General features: G+C 40.6%; 1 protein-coding gene and 1 non-coding gene across 2 annotated transcripts; one reads left to right on the plus strand and one right to left on the minus strand.

Annotated features, from left to right (window-relative positions):
* Positions 1-8279: 8279 nt before the first annotated feature.
* Positions 8280-8702, minus strand: LOC142171796 (uncharacterized). The gene is made up of 2 exons (XM_075235500.1): positions 8563-8702; positions 8280-8499 (listed from the first exon to the last, which is right to left on the minus strand). Exons 1-2 carry the CDS (start codon positions 8700-8702, stop codon positions 8280-8282), a joined length of 360 nt encoding a protein of 119 aa, XP_075091601.1.
* A 4354-nt stretch (positions 8703-13056) lies between these two features.
* On the plus strand, positions 13057-13163 carry LOC142172222 (small nucleolar RNA R71). Its single transcript, XR_012701597.1, has one exon. It is a non-coding gene; the product is annotated as a small nucleolar RNA R71 (small nucleolar RNA).
* Positions 13164-13643: the final 480 nt, after the last annotated feature.

Consider the following 13643-nt stretch of genomic DNA (forward strand, 5'->3'; position numbering starts at 1 on the left):
GCGCGGTTCGCGAAAGTTCACAACTTAGCCAAAAAAAAAAAATTCTTGCCAATTTCTTGTACTGCACAAACAATTCCTACATACACTTCACAACCAGTTAGTCCAAAACAATGTCTAATCTACGAAAAAAATCAAAAGAAAGAAAAACACATGGGTTGCCTCCCAAGAAGCGCTTGATTTAACGTCGCGGCACTATGCATGTTACCATCATTATTTGAAATGGATCAATGCCACCACATGGCTATCATCAATCTTGCCAAGGTACTGCTTCATTCTGTGCCCATTGACTCTAAATATCTCACCATTCTTGTTTTTCAAATCTAGAGCACCATGTACGACTTCGAAAGGACTACTCCACTTTGACTTGTGCTTTCCCGAAAACATCCATAACCGAGAGTAGAATAGAAGAACCAAGTCACCTTCCTTGAATTCTTTATTCCGGATATACTTATTATGTAAGTACTTCATCTTGTCCTTATACAAGGACGAGTTGGAATAAGCATGGAATCGAAACTCATCAAGTTCATTTAGTTGCTCTACCCGGAGATTGGCGTCTACATCTCATTCAAAGTTCAATTTCTTCAACGCCCACATGGCCTTGTACTCTAATTCAACCGGAAGATGACATGCTTTCCCAAACACCAACCGGTAGGGAGACATGCCAATTGGAGTCTTGTAAGCTATTCTATAGGCCCATAAAGCATCGCCAAGTTTCCTTGACCAATCAATCTGGTTTGCATTGACAGTCTTGGATAAAATGCTCTTGATCTCCCTGTTGGAGACTTCAACCTGTCCACTTGCCTAGGGATGATAGGGGGTTGATACCTTATGATTGACACCATACTTGGAAAGTAAAGTGTCAAAGGCTTTGTTGCAAAAATGAGAACCCCCATCACTAATGATAGCCCTTAGGGTGCCGAACCTTGTGAAGATATTTTTCTTTAAGAAAGCCACCACACTCTGTGCCTCATTGTTGGGCAAAGCCACAGCTTCAACCCATTTGGAAACAGAATCCACAACAACAAGAATATAAGTGTTCCCACAAGAACTCATAAATGGTCACATAAAGTCGATGCCCCACACGTCGAAAATATAAATCTCAAGGATGGTGGTGAGAGGCATTTCATTCGTTTTGGAAATTCCACCGGCTCTTTGGCACTCATCACAATGCCTAACGAGCTCACTAGCGTCTTTGTACAAGGTAGGCCAATAGAATCCACAACTTCGGACCTTCGTAGCAGTTCTCGCCCCACCATGGTGTCCACCATAGGGTGAGGAATGGCAAGCTTCAAGAATACTCAATTGCTCTTCTTCCAAAACACATCTCTGGATAACACCATCATTGCAAAATTTGAAAAGATATGGCTCGTCCCAATAATAATCCAAGTAGCCCTGTTTGAGCTTCTTTCTTTGATTAGAAAAGAGCTCTTTCGGGACAATGCCGGTCATAAGAAAGTTAGCCACATCGGCGAACCAAGGTATCCCAGTCAAAGACACAGAGAGGAGTTGTTCATCCGAAAATGAATCATTAATCTCGAGGCCATCATGGGGCGTCCCCTCCTCTTCCAAGCGGGACAAGTCCGCCACTTGATTCTCACTCCCTTTTCAGTCTATGATTTCCAGGTCAAACTCTTGTAAAAGAAGAACCCATCTCATCAACCTAGCATTAGAGTCCTTTTTACTCATCAAATAACGAAGTGCCGCATGATTGGTGTGCACAATCACTTTGGTACCCATGAGGTATGGGCGGAACGTTTCCATGGCGAAGACAATGGCTGATAGCTCTTTCTAGGTCATCGTATAGTTGACTTTGGCGTCATTCATTATTTTGCTTGCATAATAATCCGGATGAAATATCTTGTTGATTCTTTGCCCCAATACCTCTCTTATCGCAACGTCGCTAGCATCGCACATGAGCTCAAATGGTAAGCTCCAATTGTGTGCGGTAATAATGGGAGTGGTAGTCAACCTATACTTGAGTATCTCAAAATCTTTCATGCAATCATCATTGAACACAAACTTGGCATCTTTTTCTAACAACTTGCACAAGGGGTTCACCACTTTTGAGAAATCCTTGATGTTCCTGCGGTAAAACCCCGCGTGACCAAGAAAGCTCCTCACTCCCTTGACGGAAGTCGGAGGAGGGAGTTTTGATATCACTTCAATTTTTGCTTTGTCCACTTCAATACCGTTCTTGGAGATCTTATGGCCGAGGACAATGCCCTCCTCGACCATAAAGTGGCACTTCTCCCAATTAAGCACTAAATTGGTCTCTTCACATCGGGCCAACACTTTATCAAGATTATCCAAGCATTATTCAAAGGAATCACCCACAACACTGAAATCATCCATGAACACCTCGAGGAAGTCCTCTACCATATTCGTAAATATTGCCATCATACACCGCTGAAATTCCACCGGCTCTTTGGCACTCATCACAACGCCTAACGAGCTCGCTAGCATCTTTGTACAAGGTAGGCCAATAGAATCCACAACTTCGGACCTTCGTAGCAGTTCTCGCCCCACCATGGTGACCAACATAGGGCGAGGAATGGCAAGCTTCAAGAATACTCAATTGCTCTTCTTCCGGAACACATCTCTGGATAACACCATCATTGCAAATTTTGAAAATATATGGCTCGTCCCAATAATAATCAAAGCAACCCCGTTTGAGCTTCTTTCTTTGGTTAGAAGAGAGCTCATTTGGGACAATGCTGGTCACAAGAAATTTAGCCACATCGGCGAACCAAGGTATCCCAGTCAAAGACACATAGAGGAGTTGTTCATCCGGAAATGAATCATTAATCTCGAGGCCATCATGGGGCGTCCCCTCCTCTTCCAAGCGGGACAAGTCCGCCACTTGATTCTCACTCCCTTTTCAGTCTATGATTTCCAGGTCAAACTCTTGTAAAAGAAGAACCCATCTCATCAACCTAGCATTAGAGTCCTTTTTACTCATCAAATAACGAAGTGCCGCATGATTGGTGTGCACAATCACTTTGGTACCCATGAGGTATGGGCGGAACGTTTCCATGGCGAAGACAATGGCTGATAGCTCTTTCTAGGTCATCGTATAGTTGACTTTGGCGTCGTTCATTATTTTGCTTGCATAATAAACCGGATGAAATATCTTGTTGATTCTTTGCCCCAATACCGCTCCTATCGCAACGTCGCTTGCATCGCACATGAGCTCAAATGGTAAGCTCCAATTGTGTGCGGTAATGATGGGAGTGGTAGTCAACCTATACTTGAGTAGCTCAAAATCTTTCATGCAATCATCATTGAACACAAACTTGGCATCTTTTTCCAACAACTTGCACAAGGGGTTCACCACTTTTGAGAAATCCATGATGAGCCTACGGTAAAACCCCGCGTGACCAAGAAAGCTCCTCACTCCCTTGACGGAAGTTAGAGGAGGGAGTTTTGATATCACTTCAATTTTTGCTTTGTCCACTTCAATACCGTTCTTGGAGATCTTATGGCCGAGGACAATGCCCTCCTCGACCATAAAGTGGCACTTCTCCCAATTAAGCACTAAGTTGGTCTCTTCACATCGGGCCAACACTTTATCAAGACTATCCAAGCATTATTCAAAGGAATCCCCCACAATACTGAAATCATCCATGAACACCTCGAGGAAGTCCTCTACCATATTCGTAAATATTGCCATCATACACCGCTGAAAAGTAGTCGGTGCATTACACAAACCAAACGGCATCCTTGAGAACGCAAATGTGCCATACGGACAAGTGAAAGTGGTTTTCTCTTGGTCTTCAGGTGCAATGAGAATCTAGTTATATCCGAAGTACCCATCCAAAAAGCAATAATAAGCACGTCTGACAAGTCTATCCAACATTTGGTCAAGAAATGGCAATGGAAAATGATCTTTCCGGGTCACTTTGTTCAGCTTCCTATAATCCATGCATACCCTCCAACCTGTGACAGTTCTTGTGGGGATCAATTCATCTCTATCATTTGTGATCACAGTCACGCCCCCCTTCTTTGGGACACATTGTACCGGCGAAGTCCATGAACCATCAGAAATGGGGTACACAACCCCTGCATCTAGCCACTTGATGATCTCTTTCTTGACTACCTCTTGTATGGCCCCGTTCAACCTCCTTTGATGTTCCATAGAGGGTTTGGCATCTTCTTCCAATATGATTTTATGCATGCAAAAGGAGGGGCTTATACCCCGAATATCTGCCAATGTCCAACAACGGCGCCAAAAATTGATCAGGTCTAAGCTTGCACTACTATTGAGTAGCGAGGATGGTCGATGCAGTTTTACCCAACAAGGTCGGGATAGAATCCACATGGAGTTAATTAATTTGGAATTAGGTTTATATCTAAGTCTAGATGCGTGTTTTGTTCCTAATTACGCTTCCACACATTTTGGTTTTGATTTGACCTCTAATTCTATTCTATTGTATGCAACGATTAAAGCTAAGTACAATATTTTTATGTTGATTTTCAAGTGTTTAAAAGGACTAGGGTAGTGACTTCCGCCTGAGTGGACATCAAACGGGTAGTAAGAATCTAGGGCAAGCTTCATTAATTTGGGGTCATGATATAGCTATCTCACCCAAGTACTCACTCTATACCTCTCAATAGTTTGAGTGATTTTGCCCAATTTGGCTTTCTCAAGTCCAAATGGGTATTCATGCAAGTCATGTGATATTAGCTCAAGTCGGGTATTACTATCTCTAGGTTTAACCCTTTAATTGGGGATATCAATTTCTTGATTTAATCCCAATTCCTTGTTAGCCTGGTTTTCCTATACTTAGTCCCTCTTTCACAAGAAGAGACTAAGTCATAAAGGCATGAATCAGTGTTTGCAACCACTAATTCTACAATCCTAGCAAGAACCAGGCTAAATATCACTAACCCATAAACATTCAAGCCCTAACATTCAGTACCCATTTAATACCCACCCTAGGGTTGGGTCACAATCCTAACTATGGGTCAAGCTACTTATAGAAATAGCAGAAATCAAAGATGAAAAGAAGATAAAAATCATAATACTAGATTAAAAGATGAAAATCTAATGTTAAAAGGTGAATCTAATACAAAATTGCCCAGAAGAGAAGTTCCAGTCGTCTCACGTGCTCATCAAATACACAATATAACATAAAAATGACAAAAAGTTCTATTTATACTGAGCTAAAATTTTCTGACAAAAATACCCCTGCGGAAGTTACGCGGCCGCGTAATTTTGACCACGGTCGCACTCTTACTTTAGCGGCCGCGTAATTCTGATCGCAGTTCGCATGCTTCACTTCTGGATCTGGGTTGAGCTTGGTTTTGCGGACCGCGTAATTTCCATCGCGGTCGCGTAGGAGACTTCTGCGACCGCATAATCTTGATGCGGACCGCACTTCTTGTTTTTGCTTAAAATGTAAGCTCTCTAAAACTCAGCAACCGCGGTCCGCGTAATTCCAATCGCGGCCGTGTAGGTACTTTCGTGGCCGCACCTTTCTGACGCGGTCCGCGTTCATGTTTTAGCCCAGAAATCCATCTCTCTGAATCTTTCTTTCATGGACCTCGAAATAGTGCTCTTGACCGCGTTGTAGATTTTGTAGCCGCACAATATTAGTGCGGTCCGCGTTTCACATCTTTTGGTTTTTGTTCAAGTTTTGACTCCTTTATGAGTTGATTATGACTCCTTTGGCTCATTTTGAACAATCCCGACAAGCAAGCATATTACATTAGTTTCCTGGAATACCTTCACGCATTTTTTGCCCTAAACACAAGTAAAAGATAGCAAATAATAGGTTAAAATCCCTACTTATCACAAAGCACTTGCATCCAAATGCCCTAAGATGGGATATATTTGGCTTTTTCTCTTTAAATAACTCATAGAGAGTTTTCTCAACAAGAGATCTAGTCATGTACCTATTTATGATGTAGCATGCAGTGTTCACAACTTCTGCCCAGAAGCTATAAGGAAACTTACTAGCAATTAATATGGTTCTAGCCATTTCCTCCAAAGTCCCATTATGTCTTAAAACTACTCTATTTTGTTGTGGAGTTCTAGGAGCAGAAAAATTATGATCTATGCCATGCTCATCACAAAAATCAGAAAACTTAGCATTCTCAAACTCAGTACCATGATCACACCTAATTGATGTAAGTCGATTAACTAGTTATTTTTAAGTTTTTCTAACAAATGAAGTGAACATGTCAAGTGCTTTATCTTTAGATGTTAAGAGCAATGTCTAAGTAAATCTAGAGTTATCATCAACCAGCATCATAACATATCTCTTACCACCTCTACTCATTGTCCTCATTAGTCCACATATATTCATATGGACCAGTTCCATCGACTTGATAGTACTCACCATTTTCTTATATTTGGAAGAAGATTTTACATGCTTCCCTTTCGCACAAGCCTCCCAAACTTTTATCTTCCTTGAACTTAGTGTTAGGCAGCCTATCACCAAGTCGTTGGAGACTAGTTTGTTAAGTTGACTTAGACTTGCATGCCCAAGTCTCTTATGCCAAGGGAGGGTATCATTGTCCATGACACTCAAGTGAGTTCATTATCTGAAAGTGACGATAGATCCACCATATATATAATATTCTCTTTTCTTCCCTGCAAGACTATTTTGTCAATGGTAAGTTTAATTACAAAATATTTTGCAACGGTAAATGCTACCATGTTTCCTCTATCACACGGATGTGAGATACATATCAAGCTGTATTTCAGCCCATCTATCAGGTATACATTCTCAATTGAGTGAGAATTATATTTACCTACCTTCCCAACTCCAATGACCTCACATTTCTTTCCCTTTCCAAAGGATACATTACCTTATTTAAAGGCCACAAGTGAAAGGAAATGATTCTTGTTTCCTGTCATATGCTTTGATCAACCACTATCCATGTACCATATTTGGTTGTTCTCCTTTACTTAGACCTGCAAAAGGAAATCAAGGATTAGTCTTAGGAACCCAAACTAATTTGGGTCCCTATCTATAGGCAAAAGGATAAATCAAAATCTTCTTTGCCCAACTTGGCAGCCTATTCTTCTCTAGAACAAAATATTTTTTCCTTAGACTTGCTTTATTTTTTGCTACACATTAACTCCTATAGTGTCCTGTGGTTACCACAGTGAGTGCAAATCTTATTCTCAGGAAGTGTTAGTTGCTTGTTTTTGGGATCCCATTTAGGTGCAGATTTCCCAATGCCAAGTCCCTTTCTGTTGCTACTATGGTGTTCTTGTAGCCTTGAAAGTGCATCAGAGGACCTGTTCCATTTACATGTTTTCTCAAGCTCATGTTTAACCTTTGTTAATTCTTCTTTCAAAACACTTACCCGCTCATCTCTTTTGTACAACTCATCTTTTACCTTTCGTAAATCCTCTTCTAATGTGAGTTGTGTGTCACTAGCTATTTCCTTACTTGTCCCTAACTTTAAGTCCAAATTTTCAGATCTAAGTTCTAAGATAGTTCTATCAAGTGCAAAAACCTGGTTCTTCAAGAGAATATTTTCCTTTTCAGTTTTATTAGCCTTCATTTCAAGATTTTTGCATTCTACTTTCAAAAATGACATACTCCTTTGACAGTTGATCCTTTTCAGAACTTATATCCTCAGATTCATCAACTAAGGCTAATAACAGTTTAGATAGTCTATCTTTAGAAAGGAACTTAATTTTATCTTTTAGGTCAAGGAAGTTTACCTCATGTTCTTCATCGCGGTTTTCTTTAGATTCTCCAATAGTCATAAGAGTACGTTCATCATCATCATCGTTATCATCAAAGTCCTTATCTAAGATATCTTCCCAAGCAGCAACCATTACTTTGGTTGACCCTTTGTTGTAGCTCTTCTTGGCATGAACTTGTTCCTTCTTCCCGTTCCTTCTTTCAGATCTCTCTTTTTTCCACTAAATCTCCCACATAGGATTAGTTCTTGATTATGTGATCCGATTTACCACATTGCTAGCATCCATTAGCCACCTTCTTTTCAGCTCCTTTGGCTTTGTTATAGTTTTTACTTCTTGAAAGGCCTTTTTCTTTTCTCAGATATTTCTTGAAGTCTTTAGTGATCATTTCCATTTCATCATCTTCAAAATTAGAACCCTCAGTGATTCTGAGTGCCATACTTCTTTCCTTCTTAGGCACGCCCATCTTCATGGTTTGTCTCCTTAGCTCATAAGTTTTGAGATTTCCAATCAACTTAATTAAGGGAAGTGTAGAAATGTTCTTTGATTCCTGAATGACAATGATCTTGCTTTGGGAAGTGACTGGTAGAACTCTAGTTAGAATTTTCTCAACCCTTTATTCTTCAGTGGGAATCCTTCCAAGAGACCTCAACTCATTTGTCAAAGTAGTGAACCTTGTGTACATCTCCTGAATGGTCTCTCCATCCTTCATGGCAATGTTTTCATATTGTGAAAATAACAAAGATCTTCTTGATCTTTTCACTTGAACTTTTCTTTCATGAGCCACTCGCAGTGTGTCCCATATTTTCTTAGCAGTAGAACAACCTTGGATACTGCTGTACTCATCAGGACAAAGTCCACAGATAAGTCATTTATTGGCTTTAGCATTCTTCTCCCACTTCTTAAAATCATCAGCATTGCAGTCAACTCTTGTCTTTGGAACATCCTCACCTTGGGTATTCTTCTTGAGTGTTGACAGTAGACCATCAGTGATCATGTCCCATAACTCATAATCTTTTGCCTGCAAATAATCTATCATCCCCTCCTTCCACTATGAATAGTGGTGGCCATTGAAGAGTGGTGGCCTAACAGTGGATTGCCCTGCACTCATCTCAATCTTTTCTTAAGGCGTTAGCCTCTTCAAAGATAACCTGCTCTGATACCAATTTATGATGTATACTTCAATACCACACAAGAGGGGCTAATATTTGTGTGGTGTCTAATTTTTGCGTGCACTGGATTATCGAAGGACATGGTTCTTCGATACGTTCCTTACACTACAATTGCAGAATAAATAATGCAGAAAGTAACGAACACAACAATTTTTACATGGAAGATACCCAACTCAAAAAGATGAATAACCACGACCTACTTCTCAGTAGGATTTTCCCCCATACACTTTACTAAACTCTGAGCCAAAACAAAGTTTACAAACTCTTACAAACCTAAGGATTAAACTATAACCCTTGTAGCAACAAGCCATAGGCTGTTGCGACTACTTCAAGTTAACTCTAACTTGAATAATACAACTCTAGTACCTAGTATAATTTGCTTCTAAAGAAAGCTAAAAGGTACAACTCAAAAGTTCCTACTACACTTGAACTAGAATTAAAGACATGCACATTGAACTGGTTCTTTAATTTGGTTCATGTATGCAACAACATGACCGATCATTTTGAGCTTTAGCATTCCTTTCGGTGGTTTGAGACTTTGAGTATCTTCATATGATGTATTATGACTTGACTGTATGGCCGGTTTTAATTTTAAGTGGTTCGAGATTGAGTTGGAAGAATGACTCTTGATTTGGAAGCTTTAAGTTGGATGAGTTTACCAATGTTTAACCTTTGGGTAAATGGACTCGAAATTGCTTTTTGATTGTTTCGATAAGTTCATATGATGATTTTAGACTTGTCGTATGTTCGATTTTTGTTTCGGAGATTCCTAGAAGAATTCGACACCATTTGTCGAAAGTTGGCAATTTGAAGAACTTAAAATTTCACTAACGTTGACTGTGCAAAACGATATAGGTGGCTATTGATATATTGTTTGGGCAGAGTAATATGGGAGGCTATTGTGTTACTCTTTGGATGGAGTAATACGGGTGGCTATTGATATATTGTCTGGGCGGAGTGATATGAGTGACTATTGTGTTACTTTTTGGGCAGATTGATACAGGTGGCTATTGTGTTATTGTCATGGCAGAGCGATACGTGTGGCTATTGTGTTACTGTCTGGGCAAAGTGATACGGGTGGCTATTATGTTATTGTCAGGACAGAGTGATAAGGGTGGCTATTATGATATTGTCAACGCGGTGCGATAAGAGTGGTTATATGAGGATGTTATGTGATGGTCTGTGGGGTGTGTTGTTGATTAAAGAGGAGTATTCTAGTTGTTGCTTTTGACTTCCTTGTGTATGTCATGCATATTACGTGATTTGTTGTGTTGTTCCCAATGTGCTACTCGATGTATCTGATATTACTTGATGATTTGAACCATGATAGTACACTTGCATATGCATACACTGTAACATGTCCTTTATATTAGGCCAGGAGGATGAAACTTGATGTTCGTTGATCGTGTACATGTATTCTTCTATATCTGATTTCTCTGAGACATGGTTTGGACTGGTAGCCTGTGACCACGCCGGGTGGATTGTGATATTGAGCATGTGACCACGTGCGGGGGATTGTGATATTGAGACTATGACTACATCAGGTGAATTGTGATATTGAGATTGTTACCACACTAAGCGGACTATGATATTGATCTTGTGACCACGCCGGGCATATTGTGATATAGGCACGTGAGTTGTCCATGCAACATGTGAGTTGCCTGTATGGTTGTGACTTATATTGTGGGCATGAGGTGCCATGTGTATAAGATTCGTGATTTGTGAATTAAGATTTGTGGTTATGAGGTATGGTGCCTCAGGGTGACTCTTGTTGTAAATCCTGTGTCGGAATGGTTTGTTGATTAGAATTGTCGCTATTTTTCCTTTATTGTTTTCACTTGTATTTTATCTGTGCTTTGATTATTTTGCTAGGGCTATAGCAATCTGATTATACCACGAATAACCATCTAGGAAATAGTAGTATTCCTGGCCAGCTAATCTATCAAGCATTTGGTCAATAAAGGGGAGGGGAAAGTGGTCCTTTCGGGTGGCATTATTCAATTTTCTATAATCTATGCAAATTCTCCACCTAGTGACAGTTCTTGTGGGAATCAAGTCATTATTTTTATTAACCACTACAGTCATACCCTTTTTCTTAGGCACACATTGGACGGGGCTTACCCATTTGCTATTAGAGATTGGAAATACAATACCTGCATCAAGCCACTTAATCACTTCTTTTCTTACCACCTCTTTCATGATTGGATTTAGGCGGCGTTGTTACTCTACACTTGGCTTGTGTCCGTCCTCCATGAGAAAGCTGGACTAATGCCTCTAATGTTAGACATCGTCCACTCAATTGCTCGCTTGTGTTCACGTAGCACTCTCAACAGCTTTTCTTCCTACAATTTAGACAAGTCATAAGAAACAAAAATAGGTAAAGTGCCAGAACCACCCAAATAAGCATATTTAAGGTGAGGGGGCAGGGGTGTAAGCTCCAATTTTGGAGCTTCTTCAATCGATGGCTTTGGAGGAGGCCCATTTGGCCTATTTAGGGGCTCAAAGGGGTTTAATCCCTACATGTAAGCACAGGATGTATCTAGGATATGCATCATCTCCTCAACCTCATCATCAATCTCCAAGCTATCGAACAACATGAGTGCTTTCTCTAGAGAATCATCTAGATATACACTCGTGTCAAGAAGTTGCTCATCCACCTCCATAGTAGATATCATAGAGAGATCCTCATAATGGCAGGGAAGTTGGATCTCCTTGTAGACATTAAAGACTACTTCCTCGTTGTCCACGATCAAAATCATTTTTCCCTCTCTCACTTTAATAATCGCATCACTTGTAGCCAAGAGAGGTCGTCCCAATATGATCGGAACTTGTTCATCAGCTTCATAATCTAGGATAATGAAGTCATCTAGGAAGATAAATTTCTCAATTTGCAGCAACACATCTTCAATCACTCCTTCAGGGTAGGCTATGGACCTATCAGCTAGTTGCAATATCACAATGGTTGGTCTTGGAGCTCCCAGACCCAATTGCTTTAACAAAGACAAGGGCATCAGATTTATGCTAGCCCCAAATCATAAAGAGCATGACCCACATCGATATTACCAATTTGCACATGGATGGTGAAGCTGCCGGGATCCTTAAGCTTTTGAGGAAGCTTGTTTTGGACCCTTGAAGTGCACTCCTTAGTAAGTACGACTGTCTCGAATTCAGTCAATCTCCTCTTGTGAGCTACTATATCTTTTATGTACTTAGCATACTTTAGAATTTCATGAAGTACATCTACCAATGGAATATTCAATTGAACCTGGCTCAACATAGAGAAAAATTTGTTGAACATGCAATCATCATTCTTCTTCTGCAATCTTTGGGGGAAAGGTGGTGGTGGCCTTGCAGCCTCTACTGGCTCAGAACTTGGATCATCTTTCTTTGAATCATGTGTTGCTTTATGAATCAATTCCCCCTCATGGGTAGGCTTGTCCTTTCTCTTCTTTAGCACTTCCTCTAATTCCCTCCCGTTTCTGAGTGTAACTGCATTAACTTGAGGGTTCTTCTTTGTATCACTGGGAAGAGCGCCTGCATGCCTAGTATTTTGGTTTGACACCAACTGACCCATTTGCCTCTCAAAATTTCTGAAATCGGTCCTGAGTTGTTGATTGTCAAGCAACAACTTCTTCAACAAGTCATTTGTACTCTATTCTATTAGCTGGGGTGGCTTCTGAGGTTGATTGAAATTTCCTTGGGGCTTATAATGATTCTGAGTTGGCTCATTTCCACCCCAGGAGAAGTTAGGATGATTCTTCCAATTTGGATTGCAAGTGTTCCCATATTGTGCATGTTGATTCATCAGACCTCTGCTTTGTTGCCCCACATAGAAGATAGATTCCGGATGCGTAGGGCACATGTCACTCGTGTGACTGTCACCACATAATTCGCAGCAAGTAGACATCTGTTGTACATGTTGCATCTATTGTGTTTGGTGCATTGTCATTCTATTCATCTGATTTTCCAATTTTGCTATATCTGCTCTCATGGCTGAGAAGTCATCAAGCTCAATCACACCGGATGCTTTCTGTTTAATTGCTCTTCGTGATTCCCCATCTCCTTGCCAATTATGATCATTAGCAGTGAAGTTGTTTAGCAGGAGATGGATTTCACTATACGGCCTCGCCATGCAACTACCCCCCACAAACTGAGTCAAGATTCATCTTTGATGTCTCGTCTAGCTCATCAACAAAAGTATGACCCAACACCTCATCAGTCTGGCAATGATGTGGGCAGTCTCTTAGTAGCTTCTTGTATCTTTCCCAAGCTTGATGAAGTGTCTCGCCATCCCGTTGTTGGAACCCAAGAATCTGGTTCCTTAGCGACTTTGTTTTCTTAGTGGGAAAAACTTGATTAAGAATTTCCTTGCTAGATTATCCCAAGTGTGGATTGAGTTCACGGGCTCCTTTTGCTGATTCCTTAGCTTCTCCCAGCAGTGAAAAGGGAAACAGTTTCAGCCTGACATAGTCCTTGGAAACGTTCAGATAATTGAAAGTGTCCGTAATTTCCAGGAAATTCTGAATGTGCCTCTGCGGGTCTTCATGAGATAGACCCACATATTGCCCTATGGACTGAATCAGTTGTACCATGTACTGTTTGAGTTCAAAATTTCTCATGATATCAGGCTTCACAATAGCCTGAGTCATATTAGGAAGATTGGGCCTTGTGACTTCTATCACAGGACGCTCTTCATTACCTACCATCTCTATTGGCTATGGTTAAACTACGATGTCCAAATCTCTTCTTATTCTAGTTCTAGCTTCGACTTCCCTCCTCACTCTGTGAAGTGTTCGTTCAATTTCAGG

This window comes from Nicotiana tabacum, chromosome 17 (assembly GCF_000715075.1).
Source record: "Nicotiana tabacum cultivar K326 chromosome 17, ASM71507v2, whole genome shotgun sequence".
In the NCBI taxonomy this organism is placed as follows: domain Eukaryota; kingdom Viridiplantae; phylum Streptophyta; class Magnoliopsida; order Solanales; family Solanaceae; genus Nicotiana; species Nicotiana tabacum.